General features: G+C 45.8%; 1 protein-coding gene across 1 annotated transcript in view; it reads right to left on the minus strand.

Annotated features, from left to right (window-relative positions):
- The window catches only part of LOC117335230 (serine/threonine-protein kinase ATR-like), a 136,551-nt gene that overhangs the window by 18,418 nt on the left and 93,136 nt on the right, over positions 1 to 24,997 (minus strand). Inside the window, exons 52-63 of the mRNA XM_033895220.1 lie at positions 15,861 to 15,983; positions 13,516 to 13,709; positions 11,025 to 11,232; positions 9,718 to 9,828; positions 8,969 to 9,037; positions 8,663 to 8,715; positions 8,002 to 8,035; positions 6,628 to 6,743; positions 5,713 to 5,842; positions 5,161 to 5,250; positions 1,442 to 1,549; positions 129 to 286 (exon numbers count right to left, since the gene is read on the minus strand). Of these exons, the coding sequence (XP_033751111.1) occupies positions 129 to 286; positions 1,442 to 1,549; positions 5,161 to 5,250; positions 5,713 to 5,842; positions 6,628 to 6,743; positions 8,002 to 8,035; positions 8,663 to 8,715; positions 8,969 to 9,037; positions 9,718 to 9,828; positions 11,025 to 11,232; positions 13,516 to 13,709; positions 15,861 to 15,983 (1,394 nt within the window). The remainder of the gene's footprint in view (positions 1 to 128; positions 287 to 1,441; positions 1,550 to 5,160; positions 5,251 to 5,712; positions 5,843 to 6,627; positions 6,744 to 8,001; positions 8,036 to 8,662; positions 8,716 to 8,968; positions 9,038 to 9,717; positions 9,829 to 11,024; positions 11,233 to 13,515; positions 13,710 to 15,860; positions 15,984 to 24,997) is intronic.

A 24,997-nucleotide genomic window follows, 5' to 3' on the forward strand; every position in this document is an offset into this window, starting at 1 on the left:
CTTCCTACCCCCTACTTTCCTTCCACATTCCCCCCCCCCCCCCCCCCCCCCCCAATTCTAGCCAACAAGAGTGATATATATGTTGATACAACTTGAATTGTTGTGAAATATAACTTTAAACGACTCACTCAATGCTGTCCGTTATCTTGGGCATCATGGCCTTGAGTTCCTTGCCAGTGGTATACAGGCCCTTCTCTCTGTACAGTCTCATCAGGATGTAGCGAAGTCCACTTGTGTTATTTACCCACTCAATCAGGCCACATTCCTCGTTAAGGGGGACAACAGCCTACAACAACAAATTTACTCATAGCCTGCAACAAGTTGACTCACACACTACAACAAGATAAGCATGGTCTACAATGATTTAGCTCATAGCTTACAACAACAAGTAAACTTCCAGCCTACAAAACAGCTCATAGCTTACAACATCTTGTTAGCTCAGTCTACAACATGTTAACTCAAAGCCTACAACAAGATGTTAATTCACAGCCTACAACAAGTTGACTCACATACTACAACAAGATAATCACGGTCTACAACGATTTAAATCACAGCCTATAACAAAAGGTTAACTCACAGCCAACAACAAAAGGTTAACTCACAGCCTACAACAAAAGGTTAACTCACAGCCAACAACAACATGTTAACTCACAGCCTATAACAAAAGGTTAACTCACAGCCAACAACAAAAGGTTAACTCACAGCCTACAACAAAAGGTCAACTCACAGCCAACAACAACAGGTTAACTCACAGCCAACAACAACAGGTTAACTCACAGCCTACAACAACAGGTTAACTCACAGCCTACAACAACCAGTTTACTCAGTCAACAACAGGTTAACTCACAGCCTACAACAACAGGTTAACTCACAGCCTACAACAACATGTTAACTCACAGCCAACAACAACATGTTAACTCACAGCCAACAACAACAAGTTAACTCACAGCCTACAACAACAGGTTAACTCACAGCCTACAACATGTTAACTCACAGCCTACAACAACATGTTAACTCACAGCCTACAACAACAGGTTAACTCACAGCCTACAACAACAGGTTAACTCACAGCCTACAACAACATGTTAACTCACAGCCTACAACACGTTAACTCACAGCCTACAACAACATGTTAACTCACAGCCAACAACAACAGGTTAACTCACAGTCAACAACAACAGGTTAACTCACAGCCTACAACAACAAGTTAACTCACAGCCTACAACAACATGTTAACTCACAGCCTACAACAGGTTAACTCACAGCCTACAACAGGTTAACTCACAGCCTACAAGTTAGCAGTGTTAGGTATGTAAAGTTGTGTGTGGAAAATGTGCAATGTTAAGTTTTTTCTTTAAGTATATCTTGTATTTGTAAATAATGTTTAAACAACATGTTAAGAAATAATTTACTAGTTTTTATTACGAAAGCAGTTACTTACATAGGTACGAATATGGAGTTGTCTCCTCCTAGATTCTGGATCTTTTCTTAAGAACTTATTAACAATGTCATTAAACTCCATCAAGCGTCCATCTTTTCTCAGATCATCCTGAAGAGAGAAAGGACAGTAGTATCGAATCGTATGGCCCTAATGTTACCTCATATCGACAGATCTGTACAGGACTCTTCACCGGTGGGGGACAGTAGGTAGGGGTGTGTTACCTCGGGTTTACACATCATGGTGTAGTAGATAGTGTGTGAGGGGTGGTGGGGACAGTAGGTAGGGGTGTGGTACCTCGGGTTTACACATCGTGGTGTAGTAGATAGTGTGTGAGGGGTGGTGGGGGACAGTAGGTAGGGGGGTGGTACCTTGGGTTTACACATCGTGGTGTAGTAGATAGCGTGTGAGGGGCGGTGGGGGACAGTAGGTAGGGGTGTGGTACCTCAGGTTTACACATCGTGGTGTAGTATTTAGATAGTGTGTGAGGGGTGGTGGGGGACAGTAGGTAGGGGTGTGGTACCTCGGGTTTACACATCGTGGTGTAGTATTTAGATAGTGTGTGAGGGGTGGTGGGGGACAGTAGGTAGGGGTGTGGTACCTTGGGTTTACACATCATTGTGTAGTAGATAGTGTGTGAGGGGTGGTGGGGGACAGTAGGTAGGGGTGTGGTACCTTGGGTTTACACATCGTGGTGTAGTAGACAGTGTGTGAGGGGTGGTGGGGGACAGTAGGTAGGGGTGTGGTACCTTGGGTTTACACATCATTGTGTAGTAGATAGTGTGTGAGGGGTGGTGGGGGACAGTAGGTAGGGGTGTGGTACCTCGGGTCTACACATCGTGGTGTAGTAGATAGTGTGTGAGGGGTGGTGGGGGACAGTAGGTAGGGGTGTGGTACCTCGGGTTTACACATCGTGGTGTAGTAGATAGTGTGTGAGGGGTGGTGGGGGACAGTAGGTAGGGGTGTGGTACCTCGGGTTTACACATCGTGGTGTAGTAGATAGTGTGTGAGGGGTGGTGGGGACAGTAGGTAGGGGTGTGGTACCTCGGGTTTACACATCGTGGTGTAGTAGATAGTGTGTGAGGGGCGGTGGGGGACAGTAGGTAGGGGTGTGGTACCTCGGGTTTACACATCGTAGTGTAGTAGATAGTGTGTGAGGGGCGGTGGGGGACAGTAGGTAGGGGTGTGGTACCTTGGGTTTACACATCGTGGTGTAGTAGATAGTGTGTGAGGGGCGGTGGGGGACAGTAGGTAGGGGTGTGGTTACTCGGGTTTACACATCATGGTGTAGTATTTAGACAGTGTGTGAGGGGTGGTGGGGGACAGTAGGTAGGGGTGTGGTACCTTGGGTTTACACATCGTGGTGTAGTAGATAGTGTGTGAGGGGTGGTGGGGGACAGTAGGTAGGGGTGTGGTACCTTGGGTCTACACATCGTGGTGTAGTAGATAGTATGTGAGGGGTGGTGGGGGACAGTAGGTAGGGGTGTGGTACCTCGGGTCTACACATCATGGTGTAGTAGATAGTGTGTGAGGGGCGGTGGGGGACAGTAGGTAGGGGTGTGGTACCTCGGGTTTACATATCGTGGTGTAGTAGATAGTGTGTGAGGGGTGGTGGGGGACAGTAGGTAGGGGTGTGGTACCTCAGGTTTACACATCATGGTGTAGTATTTAGATAGTGTGTGAGGGGTGGTGGGGGACAGTAGGTAGGGGTGTGGTACCTCGGGTTTACACATCATGGTGTAGTAGATAGTGTGTGAGGGGTGGTGGGGGACAGTAGGTAGGGGTGTGGTACCTTGGGTTTACACATCGTGGTGTAGTAGATAGTGTGTGAGGGGTGGTGGGGGACAGTAGGTAGGGGTGTGGTACCTCGGGTTTACACATCATGGTGTAGTAGATAGTGTGTGAGGGGTGGTGGGGGACAGTAGGTAGGGGTGTGGTACCTTGGGTTTACACATCGTGGTGTAGTAGATAGTGTGTGAGGGGTGGTGGGGGACAGTAGGTAGGGGTGTGGTACCTCGGGTTTACACATCGTGGTGTAGTAGATAGTGTGTGAGGGGTGGTGGGGACAGTAGGTAGGGGGGTGGTACCTCGGGTTTACACATCGTGGTGTAGTAGATAGTGTGTGAGGGGTGGTGGGGGACAGTAGGTAGGGGTGTGGTACCTCGAGGGGTGGTGGGGGACAGTAGGTAGGGGTGTGGTACCTCGGGTTTACACATCGTGGTGTAGTAGATAGTGTGTGAGGGGCGGTGGGGGACAGTAGGTAGGGGTGTGGTACCTCGGGTTTACACATCGTAGTGTAGTAGATAGTGTGTGAGGGGCGGTGGGGGACAGTAGGTAGGGGTGTGGTACCTTGGGTTTACACATCGTGGTGTAGTAGATAGTGTGTGAGGGGCGGTGGGGGACAGTAGGTAGGGGTGTGGTTACTCGGGTTTACACATCATGGTGTAGTATTTAGACAGTGTGTGAGGGGTGGTGGGGGACAGTAGGTAGGGGTGTGGTACCTTGGGTTTACACATCGTGGTGTAGTAGATAGTGTGTGAGGGGTGGTGGGGGACAGTAGGTAGGGGTGTGGTACCTTGGGTCTACACATCGTGGTGTAGTAGATAGTATGTGAGGGGTGGTGGGGGACAGTAGGTAGGGGTGTGGTACCTCGGGTCTACACATCATGGTGTAGTAGATAGTGTGTGAGGGGCGGTGGGGGACAGTAGGTAGGGGTGTGGTACCTCGGGTTTACATATCGTGGTGTAGTAGATAGTGTGTGAGGGGTTGTGGGGGACAGTAGGTAGGGGTGTGGTACCTCGGGTTTACACATCATGGTGTAGTAGATAGTGTGTGAGGGGTGGTGGGGACAGTAGGTAGGGGGGTGGTACCTCGGGTTTACACATCGTGGTGTAGTAGATAGTGTGTGAGGGGTGGTGGGGGACAGTAGGTAGGGGTGTGGTACCTCGGGTTTACACATCGTGGTGTAGTAGATAGTGTGTGAGGGGTGGTGGGGGACAGTAGGTAGGGGTGTGGTACCTCGGGTTTACACATTGTGGTGTAGTAGATAGTGTGTGAGGGGCGGTGGGGGACAGTAGGTAGGGGTGTGGTACCTTGGGTTTACACATCGTGGTGTAGTAGATAGTGTGTGAGGGGTGGTGGGGGACAGTAGGTAGGGGTGTGGTACCTTGAGGGGTGGTGGGGGACAGTAGGTAGGGGTGTGGTACCTCGGGTTTACACATCGTGGTGTAGTAGATAGTGTGTGAGGGGTGGTGGGGGACAGTAGGTAGGGGTGTGGTACCTCGGGTTTACACATCGTGGTGTAGTAGATAGTGTGTGAGGGGCGGTGGGGGACAGTAGGTAGGGGTGTGGTACCTCGGGTTTACACATCGTGGTGTAGTAGATAGTGTGTGAGGGGCGGTGGGGGACAGTAGGTAGGGGTGTGGTACCTCGGGTTTACACATCGTAGTGTAGTAGATAGTGTGTGAGGGGCGGTGGGGGACAGTAGGTAGGGGTGTGGTACCTCGGGTTTACACATCGTGGTGTAGTAGATAGTGTGTGAGGGGTGGTGGGGGACAGTAGGTAGGGGTGTGGTACCTCGGGTTTACACATCGTGGTGTAGTAGATAGTGTGAGGGGTGGTGGGGGACAGTAGGTAGGGGTGTGGTACCTCGGGTCTACACATCGTGTTGTAGTAGATAGTGTGTGAGGGGTGGTGGGGGACAGTAGGTAGGGGTGTGGTACCTTGGGTTTACACATCATGGTGTAGTAGCGACCATCACTTCCTATCAGTGTAATCTTCTTTGGTCTCTGTAGAGATGGCAGAATCTCAATCTGTAAAGAGATATTCAGTTTAAACCAGTATTACATGTAATAACTCATTCAATGAAGCCTATAAAACACAGCACAGTTCCTATCACCTCCCTTTGACCATAAAAATCATTATATACATAGAAGATGTTCCATAGACTTAATTTATATACTTATTTTTTGAAATTCTTAACTTATATTGGTTATAATTGGGGAAGACTTAAATAGGCCTAGTCTGTTGTCTAACCCATTTTTATAAATGTTATGCAATGAAATAAAATGACCCCCCCCCCCCCCCCCTTCTCCAACAGAAAAACATAAAGTACTTTTCATCAGAGCTCTTTGCTCTTTTCATCCTGTATTTGGTATTGCCTTAGCTCAATTTGGATTTGGTTTGGTGCTTAGTGATTAGTTGAGATAAAAAAAAGATTGATCACCATGTGTAAATGGTGGAGGAAAGCTATTTCCAAAAGAAAGTGAACTAACGGTGTCATTAATGCCGTTGATGAAGACCTCTTTGCCAGGGAAAGGGTCATGTGTTGAGTGTGATCCAGGAGTGTTGGGTAACATCACTGTCATGTTGGACTGGAGGGGCAGGATTATATTGCTGAAGTTACTGTGAATGGGCAGAAAAAAAATCACATTTAATGTCTGCCTTCTACAAATATATCACACATTTCATAATTATCTCCCTTACATAAGGCAAATTACTGAATTACCTCCCTTACATCAGGCAAATTATTGAATTATCTCCCTTATATAAGGCAAATTACTGAATTATCTCCCTTACATAAAGCAAATACTGTGTAATTATCTCCCTTACAAAGGCAAATTATTATCTCCCTTACAAAGGCATATTACATCATCCTATAGTTCATAGTCTACTATATGTCATAGCTTAACTGCCACAATTTTTATTGACAATCAAGTGTTGTGTACATATCAAATGAATTTGAATTGAGTGCAATTATACAAGCTTTGAGAGTAGAGAGGCTGAGGAATTACCGTATTGGATGTCAAGTTAAAATAGAATATTCAGTAAAATTTGCTTTATTTTGTTCAACATCTGGCAATGTAAAGAGGCATTGATTATTGAAGGTTATATATACATATATATACAGATCAAATATGAAAGCCCTATCTCATACGGTTAACATACTCTGGGCCAAGATTAGTAGGTCAAAGGTCATGGTCAAGGTCAGTGTCTGCAGGTCCATGAATGTAGTACCCATGGAAATGTCTTGTCACAAAGAACACACATGTTAGATATGTAGGCTGTATCCTCATTAGCACTGACAAAATACTGTGTTATAAAGCTTTCTGCAGACACCGATGCCGGGGTATAGCAAAGATCGGCCTCAGAAAGTCCCAAGAAAAATCCCAGTGATAGTTGACCATTACCTGTCGTCCAGCAGTCGTTTCAGAGGCTTGAAGTGCTGTGACACACTCATGTTGTTAGATCCAGTATACTCTTTGTTACACAGCTCTAACAGACGGTCTGTCAACTTGGTCGAGTCCTGTTGTGTGAAATTAAATGTATTATTACAAGGACAGCATATAAATTTGTTAGTCAAATTCATCAAGAGATTTTAAAGAACCAGATTCACAAGGTTTACCGTGTATAGATTTTATAGTGTTTACTGTAAACTACACAAAAACAATAGTAATAACACTGATAATACAATGTGCAAAAACACTAATAAGTCTAGTGAACCTATAGAGGATATTGAATGGTTTCCCATTTAATATAACATATATTTCATGAGTATGATAGAATATTGAAATATTCTGTCATACTTAGTCTAGTGAAATATATGTTTTATCTCATGGCCCTGTCGCACTGTTGCCTATCGTACTAGCATATGAAAACTATCACTCATACGCTGGTATACGCTGACATACACTAGGGGTTCGTTAGGCATAGGTTGTATACTTTTCAAACACGCTGGCATACGCTGGGATACGCTGAGGCAGAAATAAATTTTTTATCATGTTCAAAAATTGTGTGCGTATGCGGATGTATGGTTAATACGCTAAACATACGCTAGGCATACGATGAATAGAGGTACAATATAGGTACGTCACTCATAGGTCGAGTACGCTGGACATAAGTTGCCATATGTTGGCGGAAGGTGTATTGTACAGCTAGTGATGCTGGGGTCTTCTTGCCTCTTCCTCGGCTCCGGCCCCGGGCAGACGACGATTTCTTCTTAGGAGAGAGATGTTGATCGTCCACTGTCTACTGCAATAATGCAGCAATGTTTCCGCCTTTATACAGGCACTTTGTCACGTGATAGGCGGTACGCTGGGCATACACACTTCATACGCTAGCCATATGCAGAGTATGCTGGCCATACGCTGTTCATACTCTGGTCATACGCTGACATTCGCTGTCAATACACTTTCAATACGCTGACCATACGCTACTCATAGGTTCAATACGGTAAGTATACACACAATTCTGTATTTTCAAGGGCTTTTTGTACATATGAAAACTATATTATGAATTTTCATATGCAACTCATGCGTTTCTCTCATACGCAACAGTGTGACAGGGCCATAACGGGAAAACATTAAACTTTCTTCTTATTGCATTTCATTTAATTAAAAACAAAATTGAAAACTTCAAAAAACTAATAGTGTCAAAATTTTAAACGAGGTAAATACAAAGGTTAGCTCTGATTGGTCAAAAACAGAAAACTTAAAACAAGTTTTATTAGTTTGATTTTCTATATTTCACTGGCAAAAATGCAATAAATCTGATATTAAACTCACCTTCACAAATTTCTGCAAACCAGGATTTATTTGCCTGGAAAAAGATCAATACAAACAGACTGATGACATAATAAACAATCTTCAGGTTTAATATTTAGATTACATTTCATAGTATACATGTATATAATGTATATAAGAATTTATAAACACATCAAATTGGTCAAAAACAATATATTTTATTGTGCCGAGACCACTTTTTATCTAATGACATGGTGACAATGGCCATTTATTTTAAGTTAGTCACAAATCACAAATTTCATTGAACTATTCCAGTAAAATATCTACTCAATGGAAGGATTCCAGAGAGTGCCAAACAGGGACCACCCATTCAAGTGATTTAATTCATATAGTACTATATTATAGGCTGAATTTTCTCCACTGTTGACAATTCTATCTCCGGCTCAGATGGCAGTAGTCGGTATTACAACATGAACATTGGAATACGCCAAAACAGGATTGATGGAAATGCTAAATTTAGACACACCCAAAACAAAACCAACAAAACCACCAAGTTTTGAAAAAAAAAAAAAAAAAAAGTCAAGATTTCCTGACACCAACACATCCCTATTTACAGTTGAGATGTTACTGAAATTATTTCATGGAAACTGAATGTTCATCACACAAACAATCGAACAGAAATGGTGATGTATCCTCTACTTACTCGGCCCTGGCAAATATGTCCTTACATCGGCTCACTCTTACTTTGTATGAGGACTGAAACAACGATTTGGTGACAAGTTACAGAAACAGTGGTTTATAGTTGTTATATATAAATTGAGAATACAATTAATTCTAATATACAATATACATCTATTACATCTTATTTGAAATGGAACAAAGATCAGTATTGTTATATTTTGTTTCACACTAAATTTCACCATTTTCCAAACTTATAAATAATGTCCTGAGCAGGTAAATAAGGTGCTGTTTCGTATGCGCTGCTAATTAAATATATATATATACTAACTTTCGACACCGCCATCAACATCCACATGCCCTGCTGAGGAAATTGGGCAAACAGGCGAGCAATGATTTCCTGAAAATAAAAGTCATGTGTCCAAGCCAGGCAGTAAATATATTTTCAAACATTTTTATTAGATACAAACTTATTATTTCTTCTAATTCTGAAACAATTTCAATTTAATATCATCATTCTTATTATAAGTATTAGGATTATGATGGTCCTGATAGTAAATGGATACATTAAAACTTCAAGGTTCCATCAAAGCATTACAGCAGTATCTCATGTCAATAAACTATGATCATTGTAGGATTTCTTAAATCCAGTTATTCACCTCATTCAAAGACTATAATTGTAGGATAATTCCATAAATCCTGCTATGGACCTCAGTAAAAGACTATAATTGTATGATAACTTACCCTGAGCTGTTGAGTCAATCAATCCTGTTATTGACCTCTGTCAAAGGGTATAATTGTATATCTTACCCTGAGCTGTTGAGTCAATCAATCCTGTTATTGACCTCTGTCAAAGGGTATAATTGTATATCTTACCCTGAGCTGTTGAGTCAATCAATCCTGTTATTGACCTCATTCAAAGACTATAATTGTATGATAACTTACCCTGAGCTGTCGAGTCAATCAATCCTGTTATTGACCTCGGTCAAAGACTATAATTGTATGATAACTTACCCTGAGCTGTTGAGTTTATCAATCCTGTTATTGACCTCAGTCAAAGACTATAATTGTATATCTTACCCTGAGATGTTGAAACACATCTGGTTGGATATGACAGATCCTAGAGGTAAGCTGTGAGAAGGCTGTGAATAACTGATAGGAGGCTAACTGTTGTCCGAGGCTCGACACCAACTGTAACACCAACATACGTATATAGTCTGAGGTGGGATACATATAATAATCCACCCTTGTTTCACGGGACTGGTATTTTGCTGTTGTTCTAGTCAGATCTTATTCACAAGTTATATTTCGTGAGAGCTTGACTTGTAAACGATAAGCTGTCCAACATTTCTTCATATGAATATTTGATGGGTATTTATTTTCCTGATATATTTAATGGAGAATAGCGAAAATAAGTCCCCCACAAATATTGCAGACTCTGCAGTATATCTAGTCCTTACTCCCATACTACATATCAAGTTGTAATAAGACACGGTTGAACCTAATTTTGGAGAGAAAAAATTGTAGCTATACCCCAACATCAGTAGATGTCATAAATGAGAAATAGAGGGCACAGTGATATCAGGCTGTCTGAACTGGGGTTTCTATAGTGTTGAAAAACTTTGAACATGAGCACAAACATACCAGTATTGAATTATAATAACCTTCAGACACTAGTGAAAACACTGCCCCAACAAAGGTAAAAGTTCCATTTATGTCAAATAATTTGATGAAGTCAAAATAATTTTCATCAATCGAATCCATACCATCATCAATTACTAGACCCACAAAATTATTCGTGCCAAAAAAATTGGACAATAATGATGATGCTCAAAAATAAACTGAATATATGAAATATCATTTTTACATGTATCACAAACCCCTGTGATCCCCGTCGCTCAATTGATATGATTCCAAGTCAAGTTGTTTTTAACAGTTTCTTTTAGAAATTCTAGGAAACAGTTGGCGTGTACATTTGTTGATATTTTCGTGTCCTGAGCAATCTTGTTTTGCAGAATTTTATCTATTTCTGATTCCTCGACTGCACGAAAACGTTTGCGTTTCTGTTCGTCTGCCATTTGTAAATAACTGGAAGGGATACAACACCTCGCAATGTGGGGGTCGCCATGGGGGCATGCAGACCAGGGAGATATGATATTTATCTCCCTGGCTCACGCTCCTCAGGGAGATATAATATTTTATCTCCCTTCCACATGATGCGTTCCGGCTAATCACAGGCACTGTTATAAACATGAGATATAATAACACTACTTGTCTGAGCTGTACATCACTGAAGAACCAGTTGACAGACAGACCAACAGACAGAATCCATTATAAAACCATTGAAATATAAAAATCCACAATACAAGAAAATTTAACTGTTTTACCTTATTGAGCCTGGCTAGAGTGGTTCTCATGTTTTGTAGTTTATGTGCAAGCTGCTGGTTTCGGGATATGTCCCTTTTCTCCATTTCTGCTACACTTGTTCCAAAGTCGAGCCACAGACTGAGAAGGCGAGGCAAGGACTGGTAGATGTATTGGTTCCCATACTGAAGCGACTGGCCAAATGATTTCACGACATGATGAATGAACTCCCTACAACAACAATCATTATATCAACTATAGTGCCTTCCCATAGCCTTCATTGGCCTGCCTCTCTCATTACTATGTGTTAAAATAGGTTTTTATGACAACAATAGGCATCTATCACAGACATAATATTTTGAAACAGGTTTCTGAATATAAAATCAGCTGTGACTATGTCATGTAAACACCATAGCCTGGGGAAGCAGGGAGGTTACTAATCAGAAATGGGAAATTTACAATAAAGAGACTAAAATCATCTTGCTTCTGAAATCACTACTTTAATTGTAAGCTGTTTCTGTTGGTGATGTTGTAAGTGAAGCTGGAGATAAGCTGTCTTGATTTCAAGTTTGGGTGTGTCAAATCAACAGTGATTAACACCATCAAAACATGGCAAAATTGAATGCCTGATCAAGGACTATGCCCCCACAGATACTGACAATAGCTTGTTTGTTCCAAAATCTTGCCACTAAACTAAACAAAGATGTCCACCATGTTTTACCCTGGCCTTAGTTGTGTATTTAATGATAAGTGAAATTATTCAATTTTTTTATGATTAACATCTATAGCCTGCCAGACATCTGACCTTGCTGTTTACATACAGAACCACTTTAAATCTTCTACAGCATTAGAGATATGACCTCTGACCTTGCTGTTTACATACAGAATCACTTTAAATCTTCTACAGCATTAGATATATGACCTCTGACCTTGCTGTTTACATACAGAATCACTTTAAATCTTCTACAGCATTAGATATATGACCTCTGACCTTGCTGTTTACATACAGAATCACTTTAAATCTTCTACAGCATTAGAGATATGACCTCTGACCTTGCTGTTTACATACAGAATCACTTTAAATCTTCTACAGCATTAGAGATATGACCTCTGACCTTGCTGTATACATAGTGGACCACTATAAATCTTCTACAGCATTAGAGATATGACCTCTGACCTTGCTGTATACATAGTGGACCACTATAAATCTTCTACAGCATTAGATATATGACCTCTGACCTTGCTGTATACATAGTGGACCACTATAAATCTTCTACAGCATTAGAGATATGACCTCTGACCTTGCTGTATACATAGTGGACCACTATAAATCTTCTACAGCATTAGATATATGACCTCTGACCTTGCTGTTTACATACAGAATCACTTTAAATCTTCTACAGCATTAGAGATATGACCTCTGACCTTGCTGTATACATAGTGGACCACTATAAATCTTCTACAGCATTAGAGATATGACCTCTGACCTTGCTGTATACATAGTGGACCACTATAAATCTTCTACAGCATTAGAGATATGACCTCTGACCTTGCTGTTTACATACAGAATCACTTTAAATCTTCTACAGCATTAGAGATATGACCAAACTATCAGACCAGCGACATTATCATAACTGTGTGTGACGTGATTGTCTGATGGTTGACCAGGCTTTTGGGTTGTGATCAGATTTTTGGAGAATATGACCTGTGGTAACCTTTTTAGGAGTGTGTGAGCTGTTGTGATCAGGTTGATGGAAGTGTGACCTGGTTTTGGAGTATATAACCTGTTGTGACCTGATTTTGGAGTGTGATCTGGTTTTGGAGTGTATGACCTGTTGTGACCTGATTTTGGAATGTTTGACCTGTAGTGACCTGATTTTGGAGTGTATGACCTGTTGTGACCTGGTTTTGGAGTGTATGACCTGTTGTGACCTGGTTTTAGAGTGTACAACCTGCTGTGACCTTGTTTTTAAGTGTGTGACCTGTTGTGACCTTGTTTTGGAGTGTATGACCTGATTTTGGAGTGCATGACCTGTTGTGATCTGGTTTTGGAGTGTAACACCCGTTGTGACCTGGTTTTAGAGTGTATGACCTGCTGTGACCTTGTTTTGGAGTGTATGACCTGTTGTGACCTTGTTAGTTCGGGTGTGACCTGTTGTGAACTTGCTAGATGGGGTGTGACCTATTGTGACCTTGTTGGTTTGGTGACCTATTGTGACGTTGTTAGTTTGGGTGTGACCTATTGTGACCTTATTGGTTTGGCTGTGACCTGTTGTGACCTGGTTTGGGAGTGTATGACCTGTTGTGACCTGGTTGTAGAGTGTATGACCTGCTGTGACCTTGTTTTGGAGTGTATGACCTGTTGTGACCTTGTTAGTTCGGGTGTGACCTGTTGTGACCTTGTAAGTTCGGGTGTGACCTGTTGTCACCTTGTTAGTTCGGGTGTGACCTGTTGTGACCTTGTTAGTTCGGGTGTGACCTGTTGTGACCTTGTAAGTTCGGGTGTGACGTTACCGTTGACGAGAAGGATCTGGTTTGTCCTTGTCCTCCAGTAGAGTAGTCATGATCTTGTCGTAGTACTTGGCCAGGTGAAAGTGACCGTCCTCCCAATCTGGGTAGACATCTGTTACTTCTTTGTATTGTTTTAGGATCACATTACTCTCCATCTTAGACGTCTCCTCATTATAACACCCATACAGCAGCAATGCCTGTGGTTCAAAGGTCAAACACATTAATAAAACTGTTGTATTTAGCCTGAAAGTCATAGGTCAAAGGTTAAATAGATTAACAAACATGCTGTATTTAGTCTATAGGTTAAACGCCAAACAGATTGATACAACTGTTGTGTTCAGCCTGTAAGAAATACGAGTTCAAATGTCAAATGCAATGAAAGGTAAAAGGTCAAACAGATTAACACAACTTGTTGTACAACTGTCGATACCCTGACACAGTACAGACCTGATATCATCACCCTAAACCTCTGTGTTACTGAGCCGTGATACCCCGACACACCACAGACCTGATATCATCACCCTAAACCTCTGTTTTACTGAGCCGTGATACCCCGACACACCACAGACCTGATATCATCACCCTAAACCTCTGTTTTACTGAGCCGTGATACCCTGACACACCACAGACCTGATGTCATCACCCTAAACCTCTGTGTTACTGAGCCGTGATACCCCGACACACCACAGACCTGATATCATCACCCTAAACCTCTGTGTTACTGAGCTGTGATACCCCGACACACCACAGACCTGATGTCATCACCCTAAACCTCTGTTTTACTGAGCCGTGATACCCTGACACACCACAGACCTGATATCATCACCCTAAACCTCTGTGTTACTGAGCTGTGATACCCCGACACACCACAGACCTGATGTCATCACCCTAAACCTCTGTATTACTGAGCTGTGATACCCCGACACAGTACAGACCTGATATCATCACCCTAAACCTCTGTGTTACTGAGCTGTGATACCCCGACACAGTACAGACCTGATATCATCACCCTAAACCTCTGTGTTACTGAGCTGTGATACCCCGACACAGTACAGACCTGATATCATCACCCTAAACCTCTGTGTTACTGAGCTGTGATACCCCGACACACCACAGACCTCATATCACCCTAAACCTCTGTGTTACTGAGCTGTGATACCCCGACACACCACAGACCTGATGTCATCACCCTAAACCTCTGTGTTACTGAGCTGTGATACCCCGACACACCACAGACCTGATGTCATCACTCTAAACCTCTGTATTACTGAGCTGTGATACCCCGACACAGTACAGACCTGATGTCATCACCCTAAACCTCTGTGTTACTGAGCTGTGATACCCTGACACAGTACAGACCTGATATCATCACCCTAAACCTCTGTATTACTGAGCTGTGATACCCCGACACAGTACAGACCTGATATCATCACCCTAAACCTCTGTGTTACTGAGCCGTGATACCCCGACACACCACAGACCTGATATCATCACCCTAAACCTCTGTTTTACTGAGCTGTGATACCCTGACACAGTACAGACCTGATGTCATCACCCTAAACCTCTGTGTTACTGAGCCGTGATACCCTGACACAGTACTGACCTGATATCATCACCCTAAACCTGTGTTACTGAGCTGTGATACCCCGACACAGTACTGACCTGATATCATCACCCTAAACCTCTGTGTTACTGAGCTGTGATACCCCGACACACCACAGACCTGATATCATCACCCTAAACCTCTGTATTACTGAGCCGTGATACCCCGACACAGTACAGACCTGATATCATCACCCTAAACCTCTGTATTACTGAGCTGTGATACCCCGACACAGTACAGACCTGATATCATCACCCTAAACCTCTGTGTTACTGAGCTGTGATACCATGAGACACCACAGACCTGATATCATCACCTTAAACCTCTGTGTTACTGAGCTGTGATACCCTGACACAGTACAGACCTGATATCATCACCCTAAACCTCTGTGTTACTGAGCTGTGATACCCCCACACAGTACAGACCTGATATCATCACCCTAAACCTCTGTATTACTGAGCTGTGATACCCCGACACAGTACAGACCTGATATCATCACCCTAAACCTCTGTGTTACTGAGCTGTGATACCCCGACACAGTACAGACCTGATGTCATCACCCTAAACCTCGGTGTTACTGAGCTGTGATACCCCGACACAGTACAGACCTGATATCATCACCCTAAACCTCTGTGTTACTGAGCTGTGATACCCCGACACAGTACAGACCTGATATCATGAACCTTAACCTCTGTGTTACTGAGCTGAGAATACAGTCCAGAAAATTCCTGACACAGCAACGTACCTTGGCATATGTCTTGCGTTTGTTGTCAGTCTGTGCTGAACTGTCTAGTTTCAGTTTGGAAACATCTTCGAAATGGATAGACATTCCTCTCTCCAGACAAGATATGGCCTGGTCTTTTTCTCCCTAAGAAACATGAAAGAGATTGTATAAGAAAATGGTAGGCTATACTGCAGAGTAGGGCCCAAACAAACTACAATGGGCAGACATAACTTGTCTTAATAAATTACACACAGCTACCCAAATTAACCTTAGTCCAAATTTCTTGTTTGAAATTTAAATTTATATCCTCATCGATGTCTAATATACATACCTTGGTATGAAAAAAAAAAAATATATTTACAAGCATATATTTCCTTATTATATCTCTACCCTCACTGTCTAAGCCCTCCCCCACCTATATATCTACCTTGGTCCACAGCCATTCAGCTCTCCCCCACCGATACATCTACCTTGGTCCACAGCCATTCAGCTCTCCCCACCTATATATCTACCTTGGTCCACAGCCATTCAGCTCTCCCCCACCTATATATCTACCTTGGTCCACAGCCATTCAGCCCTCCCCCACCTATATATCTACCTTGGTCCACAGCCATTCAGCCCTCCCCCACCTATATATCTACCTTGGTCCACAGCCATTCAGCCCTCCCCCACCTATATATCTACCTTGGTCCACAGTCATTCAGCCCTCCCCTACCTATATATCTACCTTGGTCCACAGCCATTCAGCTCTCCCCCACCTATATATCTACCTTGGTCCACAGTCATTCAGCTCTCCCCCACCTATATATCTACCTTGGTCCACAGCCATTCAGCTCTCCCCCACCTATATATCTACCTTGGTCCACAGCCATTCAGCTCTCCCCCCTACCTATATATCTACCTTGGTCCACAGCCATTCAGCCCTCCCCCACCTATATATCTACCTTGGTCCACAGCCATTCAGCCCTCCCCTACCTATATATCTACCTTGGTCCACAGCCATTCAGCTCTCCCCCACTTATATATCTACCTTGGTCCACAGCCATTCAGCTCTCCCCCACCTATATATCTACCTTGGTCCACAGCCATTCAGCTCTCCCCCACCTATATCTACCTTGGTCCACAGCCATTCAGCTCTCCCCCACCTATATATCTACCTTGGTCCACAGCCATTCAGCTCTCCCCCACCTATATATCTACCTTGGTCCACAGCCATTCAGCTCTCCCCCCTACCTATATATCTACCTTGGTCCACAGCCATTCAGCTCTCCCCCACCTATATCTACCTTGGTCCACAGCCATTCAGCCCTCCCCCACCTATATATCTACCTTGGTCCACAGCCATTCAGCCCTCCCCCACCTATATATCTACCTTGGTCCACAGCCATTCAGCTCTCCCCCACCTATATATCTACCTTGTTCCATAGCCATTCAGCCCTCCCCCCTACCTATATATCTACCTTGGTCCACAGCCATTCAGCTCTCCCCCACCTATATATCTACCTTGGTCCACAGCCATTCAGCTCTCCCCTACCTATATATCTACCTTGGTCCACAGCCATTCAGCCCTCCCCCACCTATATATCTACCTTGGTCCACAGCCATGCATTCAGCCCTCCCCCACCTGTATATCTACCTTGGTCCACAGCCATTCAGCTCTCCCCCACCTGTATATCTACCTTGGTCCACAGCCATTCAGCCCTCCCCTACTTACATATCTACCTTGGTCCACAGCCATTCAGCTCTCCCCCACCTATATATCTACCTTGGTCCACAGCCATTCAGCTCTCCCCCACCTATATATCTACCTTGGTCCACAGCCATTCAGCCCTCCCCCACCTATATATCTACCTTGGTCCACAGCCATTCAGCTCTCCCCCCTACCTATATATCTACCTTGGTCCACAGCCATTCAGCTCTCCCCCACCTATATATCTACCTTGGTCCACAGCCATTCAGCTCTCCCCCGTACCTATATATCTACCTTGGTCCACAGCCATTCAGCTCTCCCACACCTATATATCTACCTTGGTCCACAGCCATTCAGCCCCCCCACCTATATATCTACCTTGGTCCACAGCCATTCAGCCCCCCCCCCCCCCCCCCCATATATCTACCTTGTTCCATAGCCATTCAGCTCTCCCCCACCTATATATCTACCTTGGTCCACAGCCATTCAGCTCTCCCCACCTATATATCTACCTTGGTCCACAGCCATTCAGCCCTCCCCCACCTATATATCTACCTTGGTCCACAGCCATTCAGCCCTCCCCCACCTATATATCTACCTTGGTCCACAGCCATTCAGCCCTCCCCCACCTATATATCTACCTTGGTCCACAGCCATTCAGCCCTCCCCCACCTATATATCTACCTTGGTCCACAGCCATTCAGCCCTCCCCCACCTATATATCTACCTTGGTCCACAGCCATTCAGCCCTCCCCCACCTATATATCTACCTTGGTCACAGCCATTCAGCCCTCCCCCACCTATATATCTACCTTTGTCCACAGCCATTCAGCCCTCCCCCACCTATATATCTACCTTGGTCCACAGTCATTCAGCCCTCCCCCACCTATATATCTACCTTTGTCCACAGCCATTCAGCCCTCCCCCACCTATATATCTACCTTGGTCCACAGCCATTCAGCCCTCCCCCACCTATATATCTACCTTGGTCCACAGCCATTCAGCTCTCCCCCACTTATATATCTACCTTGGTCCACAGCCATTCAGCTCTCCCCCACCTATATATCTACCTTGGTCCACAGCCATTCAGCTCTCCCCCACCTATATATCTACCTTGGTCCACAGCCATTCAGCCCTCCCCCAGCTATATATCTACCTTGGTCCACAGCCATTCAGCTCTCCCCCCTACCTATATATCTACCTTGGTCCACAGCCATTCAGCTCTCCCCCACCTATATATCTACCTTGGTCCACAGCCATTCAGCTCTCCCCCGTACCTATATATCTACCTTGGTCCACAGCCATTCAGCTCTCCCACACCTATATATCTACCTTGGTCCACAGCCATTCAGCTCTCCCCCCTACCTATATATCTACCTTGGTCCACAGCCATTCAAGCCTACCCCCACCTATATATCTACCTTGGTCCACAGCCATTCAGCCCTCCCCTACTTATATATCTACCTTGGTCCACAGCCATTCAGCCCTCCCCTACTTATATATATTTACCTTGATCCACAGCCATTCAGCCCTCCCCCACCTATATATCTACCTTGGTCCACAGCCATTCAGCCCTCCCCTACCTATATATCTACCTTGGTCCACAGCCATTCAGCTCTCCCCCCTACCTATATATCTACCTTGGTCCACAGCCATTCAGCCCTCCCCCACCTATATATCTACCTTGGTCCACAGCCATTCAGCCCTCCCCCACCTATATATCTACCTTGGTCCACAGTCATTCAAGCCTACCCCCACCTATATATCTACCTTGGTCCACAGCCATTCAAGCCTACCCCCACCTATATATCTACCTTGGTCCACAGCCATTCAGCTCTCCCCCACCTATATATCTACCTTGGTCCACAGCCATTCAGCTCTCCCCCACCTATATATCTACCTTGGTCCACAGTCATTCAGCTCTCCCCTACCTATATATCTACCTTGGTCCACAGCCATTCAGCCCTCCCCCACTTATATATCTACCTTGGTCCACAGCCATTCAGCTCTCCCCCTACCTATATATCTACCTTGGTCCACAGTCATTCAGCTCTCCCCCACCTATATATCTACCTTGGTCCACAGCTATTCAGCCCTCCCCCACCTATATATCTACCTTGGTCCACAGCCATTCAGCTCTCCCCCACCTATATATCTACCTTGGTCCACAGCCATTCAGCTCTCCCCCACCTATATATCTACCTTGGTCCACAGCTATTCAGCCCTCCCCCACCTATATATCTACCTTGGTCCACAGCCATTCAGCCCTCCCCCACCTATATATCTACCTTGGTCCACAGCTATTCAGCCCTGCCCCCACCTATATATCTACCTTGGTCCACAGCTATTCAGCCCTGCCCCCACCTATATATCTACCTTGGTCCACAGTCATTCAGCTCTCCCCCACCTATATATCTACCTTGGTCCACAGCCATTCAGCCCTGCCCCCACCTATATATCTACCTTGGTCCACAGCCATTCAGCTCTCCCCCACCTATATATCTACCTTGGTCCACAGCCATTCAGCTCCCCCCTACCTATATATCTACCTTGGTCCACAGCCATTCAGCCCTCCCCCACCTATATATCTACCTTGGTCCACAGCCATTCAGCTCTCCCCCACCTATATATCTACCTTGGTCCACAGCCATTCAAGCCTACCCCCACCTATATATCTACCTTGGTCCACAGCCATTCAGCTCTCCCCCACTTATATATCTACCTTGGTCCACAGCCATTCAGCTCTCCCCCGTACCTATATATCTACCTTGGTCCACAGCCATTCAGCTCTCCCACACCTATATATCTACCTTGGTCCACAGCCATTCAGCTCTCCCCCCTACCTATATATCTACCTTGGTCCACAGCCATTCAAGCCTACCCCCACCTATATATCTACCTTGGTCCACAGCCATTCAGCCCTCCCCTACTTATATATCTACCTTGGTCCACAGCCATTCAGCCCTCCCCTACCTATATATATTTACCTTGATCCACAGCCATTCAGCCCTCCCCCACCTATATATCTACCTTGGTCCACAGCCATTCAGCCCTCCCCTACCTATATATCTACCTTGGTCCACAGCCATTCAGCCCTCCCCCCTACCTATATATCTACCTTGGTCCACAGCCATTCAGCCCTCCCCCACCTATATATCTACCTTGGTCCACAGCCATTCAGCCCTCCCCCACCTATATATCTACCTTGGTCCACAGTCATTCAAGCCTACCCCCACCTATATATCTACCTTGGTCCACAGCCATTCAAGCCTACCCCCACCTATATATCTACCTTGGTCCACAGCCATTCAGCCCTCCCCCACCTATATATCTACCTTGGTCCACAGCCATTCAGCTCTCCCCCACCTATATATCTACCTTGGTCCACAGTCATTCAGCTCTCCCCCTACCTATATATCTACCTTGGTCCACAGCCATTCAGCCCTCCCCCACTTATATATCTACCTTGGTCCACAGCCATTCAGCTCTCCCCCACCTATATATCTACCTTGGTCCACAGCTATTCAGCCCTCCCCCACCTATATATCTACCTTGGTCCACAGCCATTCAGCTCTCCCCCACCTATATATCTACCTTGGTCCACAGCCATTCAGCTCTCCCCCACCTATATATCTACCTTGGTCCACAGCTATTCAGCCCTCCCCCACCTATATATCTACCTTGGTCCACAGCCATTCAGCCCTCCCCCACCTATATATCTACCTTGGTCCACAGCTATTCAGCCCTGCCCCCACCTATATATCTACCTTGGTCCACAGCTATTCAGCCCTGCCCCCACCTATATATCTACCTTGGTCCACAGTCCATTCAGCTCTCCCCCACCTATATATCTACCTTGGTCCACAGCCATTCAGCCCTGCCCCCACCTATATATCTACCTTGGTCCACAGCCATTCAGCTCTCCCCCACCTATATATCTACCTTGGTCCACAGCCATTCAGCCCTCCCCTACCTATATATCTACCTTGGTCCACAGCCATTCAGCCCTCCCCCACCTATATATCTACCTTGGTCCACAGCCATTCAGCTCTCCCCCACCTATATATCTACCTTGGTCCACAGCCATTCAAGCCTACCCCCACCTATATATCTACCTTGGTCCACAGCCATTCAGCTCTCCCCCACCTATATATCTACCTTGGTCCACAGCCATTCAGCTCTCCCCCACCTATATATCTACCTTGGTCCACAGCCATTCAGCTCTCCCCCACCTATATATCTACCTTGGTCCACAGCCATTCAGCCCTCCCCCACCTATATATCTACCTTGGTCCACAGCCATTCAGCTCTCCCCCACCTATATATCTACCTTGGTCCACAGCTATTCAGCCCTGCCCCCACCTATATATCTACCTTGGTCCACAGCCATTCAGCTCTCCCCCACCTATATATCTACCTTGGTCCACAGCCATTCAGCCCTCCCCCACCTATATATCTACCTTGGTCCACAGCCATTCAGCTCTCCCCTACCTATATCTACCTTGGTCCACAGCCATTCAGCTCTCCCCCACCTGTATATCTACCTTGGTCCACAGCCATTCAGCTCTCCCCCACCTATATATCTACCTTGGTCCACAGCCATTCAGCTCTCCCCCACCTGTATATCTACCTTGGTCCACAGCCATTCAGCCCTCCCCCACCTATATATCTACCTTGGTCCACAGCCATTCAGCTCTCCCCCACCTGTATATCTACCTTGGTCCACAGCCATTCAGCCCTCCCCCACCTATATATCTACCTTGGTCCACAGCCATTCAGCTCTCCCCCACCTGTATATCTACCTTGGTCCACAGCCATTCAGCCCTCCCCCACCTATATATCTACCTTGGTCCACAGCCATTCAGCCCTCCCCCACCTGTATATCTACCTTGGTCCACAGCCATTCAGCCCTCCCCCACCTATATATCTACCTTGGTCCACAGCCATTCAGCCCTCCCCCACCTATATATCTACCTTGGTCCACAGCCATTCAGCCCTCCCCCACCTATATATCTACCTTGGTCCACAGTCATTCAGCCCTCCCCCACCTATATATCTACCTTTGTCCACAGCCATTCAGCCCTCCCCCACCTATATATCTACCTTGGTCCACAGCCATTCAAGCCTACCCCCACCTATATATCTACCTTGGTCCACAGCCATTCAGCTCTCCCCCACCTATATATCTACCTTGGTCCACAGCCATTCAGCTCTCCCCCACCTATATATCTACCTTGGTCCACAGTCATTCAGCTCTCCCCTACCTATATATCTACCTTGGTCCACAGCCATTCAGCCCTCCCCCACTTATATATCTACCTTGGTCCACAGCCATTCAGCTCTCCCCCACCTATATATCTACCTTGGTCCACAGCTATTCAGCCCTCCCCCACCTATATATCTACCTTGGTCCACAGCCATTCAGCTCTCCCCCACCTATATATCTACCTTGGTCCACAGCCATTCAGCTCTCCCCCACCTATATATCTACCTTGGTCCACAGCCATTCAGCCCTCCCCCACCTATATATCTACCTTGGTCCACAGCCATTCAGCCCTCCCCCACCTATATATCTACCTTGGTCCACAGCTATTCAGCCCTCCCCCACCTGTATATCTACCTTGGTCCACAGCTATTCAGCCCTCCCCCACCTATATATCTACCTTGGTCCACAGCTATTCAGCCCTGCCCCCACCTATATATCTACCTTGGTCCACAGTCATTCAGCTCTCCCCCACCTATATATCTACCTTGGTCCACAGCTATTCAGCCCTGCCCCCACCTATATATCTACCTTGGTCCACAGTCATTCAGCTCTCCCCCACCTATATATCTACCTTGGTCCACAGCCATTCAGCCCTCCCCCACCTATATATCTACCTTGGTCCACAGCCATTCAGCCCTCCCCCACCTATATATCTACCTTGGTCCACAGCCATTCAGCTCCCCCCCACCTATATATCTACCTTGGTCCACAGCCATTCAGCCCTCCCCCACCTATATATCTACCTTGGTCCACAGCCATTCAGCTCTCCCCCACCTATATATCTACCTTGGTCCACAGCCATTCAGCCCTACCCCCACCTATATATCTACCTTGGTCCACAGCCATTCAGCTCTCCCCCACCTATATATCTACCTTGGTCCACAGCCATTCAGCTCTCCCCCACCTATATATCTACCTTGGTCCACAGCCATTCAGCCCTCCCCCACCTATATATCTACCTTGGTCCACAGCCATTCAGCCCTCCCCCACCTATATATCTACCTTGGTCCACAGCCATTCAGCTCTCCCCCACCTATATATCTACCTTGGTCCACAGCTATTCAGCCCTGCCCCCCACCTATATATCTACCTTGGTCCACAGCCATTCAGCCTCTCCCCCACCTATATATCTACCTTGGTCCACAGCCATTCAGCCCTCCCCCACCTATATATCTACCTTGGTCCACAGCCATTCAGCTCTCCCCTACCTATATATCTACCTTGGTCCACAGCCATTCAGCTCTCCCCCACCTGTATATCTACCTTGGTCCACAGCCATTCAGCTCTCCCCCACCTATATATCTACCTTGGTCCACAGCCATTCAGCTCTCCCCCACCCAATATATCTACCTTGGTCCACAGCCATTCAGCCCTCCCCCACCTATATATCTACCTTGGTCCACAGCCATTCAGCTCTCCCCCACCTGTATATCTACCTTGGTCCACAGTCATTCAGCCCTCCCCCACCTATATATCTACCTTGGTCCACAGCCATTCAGCTCTCCCCCACCTGTATATCTACCTTGGTCCACAGCCATTCAGCCCTCCCCCACCTGTATATCTACCTTGGTCCACAGCCATTCAGCCCTCCCCCACCTATATCTACCTTGGTCCACAGCTATTCAGCTCTCCCCCACCTATATATCTACCTTGGTCCACAGCCATTCAGCTCTCCCCCACCTATATATCTACCTTGGTCCACAGCCATTCAGCCCTCCCCCACCTATATATCTACCTTGGTCCACAGCCATTCAGCTCCTCCCCCACCTATATATCTACCTTGGTCCACAGCCATTCAGCCCTCCCCCACCTATATATCTACCTTGGTCCACAGCCATTCAGCCCTCCCCCACCTATATATCTACCTTGGTCCACAGCCATTCAGCTCTCCCCCACCTATATATCTACCTTGGTCCACAGCCATTCAGCCCTCCCCCACCTATATATCTACCTTGGTCCACAGCCATTCAGCTATATCTACCTTGGTCCACAGCCATTCAGCCCTCCCCTACCTATATATCTACCTTGGTCCACAGCCATTCAGCCCTCCCCCACCTATATATCTACCTTGGTCCACAGCCATTCAGCCCTCCCCCACCTATATATCTACCTTGGTCCACAGCCATTCAGCCCTCCCCCACCTATATATCTACCTTGGTCCACAGCCATTCAGCCCTCCCCCACCTATATATCTACCTTGGT

This window comes from Pecten maximus, chromosome 9 (genome assembly GCF_902652985.1).
Source record: "Pecten maximus chromosome 9, xPecMax1.1, whole genome shotgun sequence".
NCBI lineage: Eukaryota > Metazoa > Mollusca > Bivalvia > Pectinida > Pectinidae > Pecten > Pecten maximus.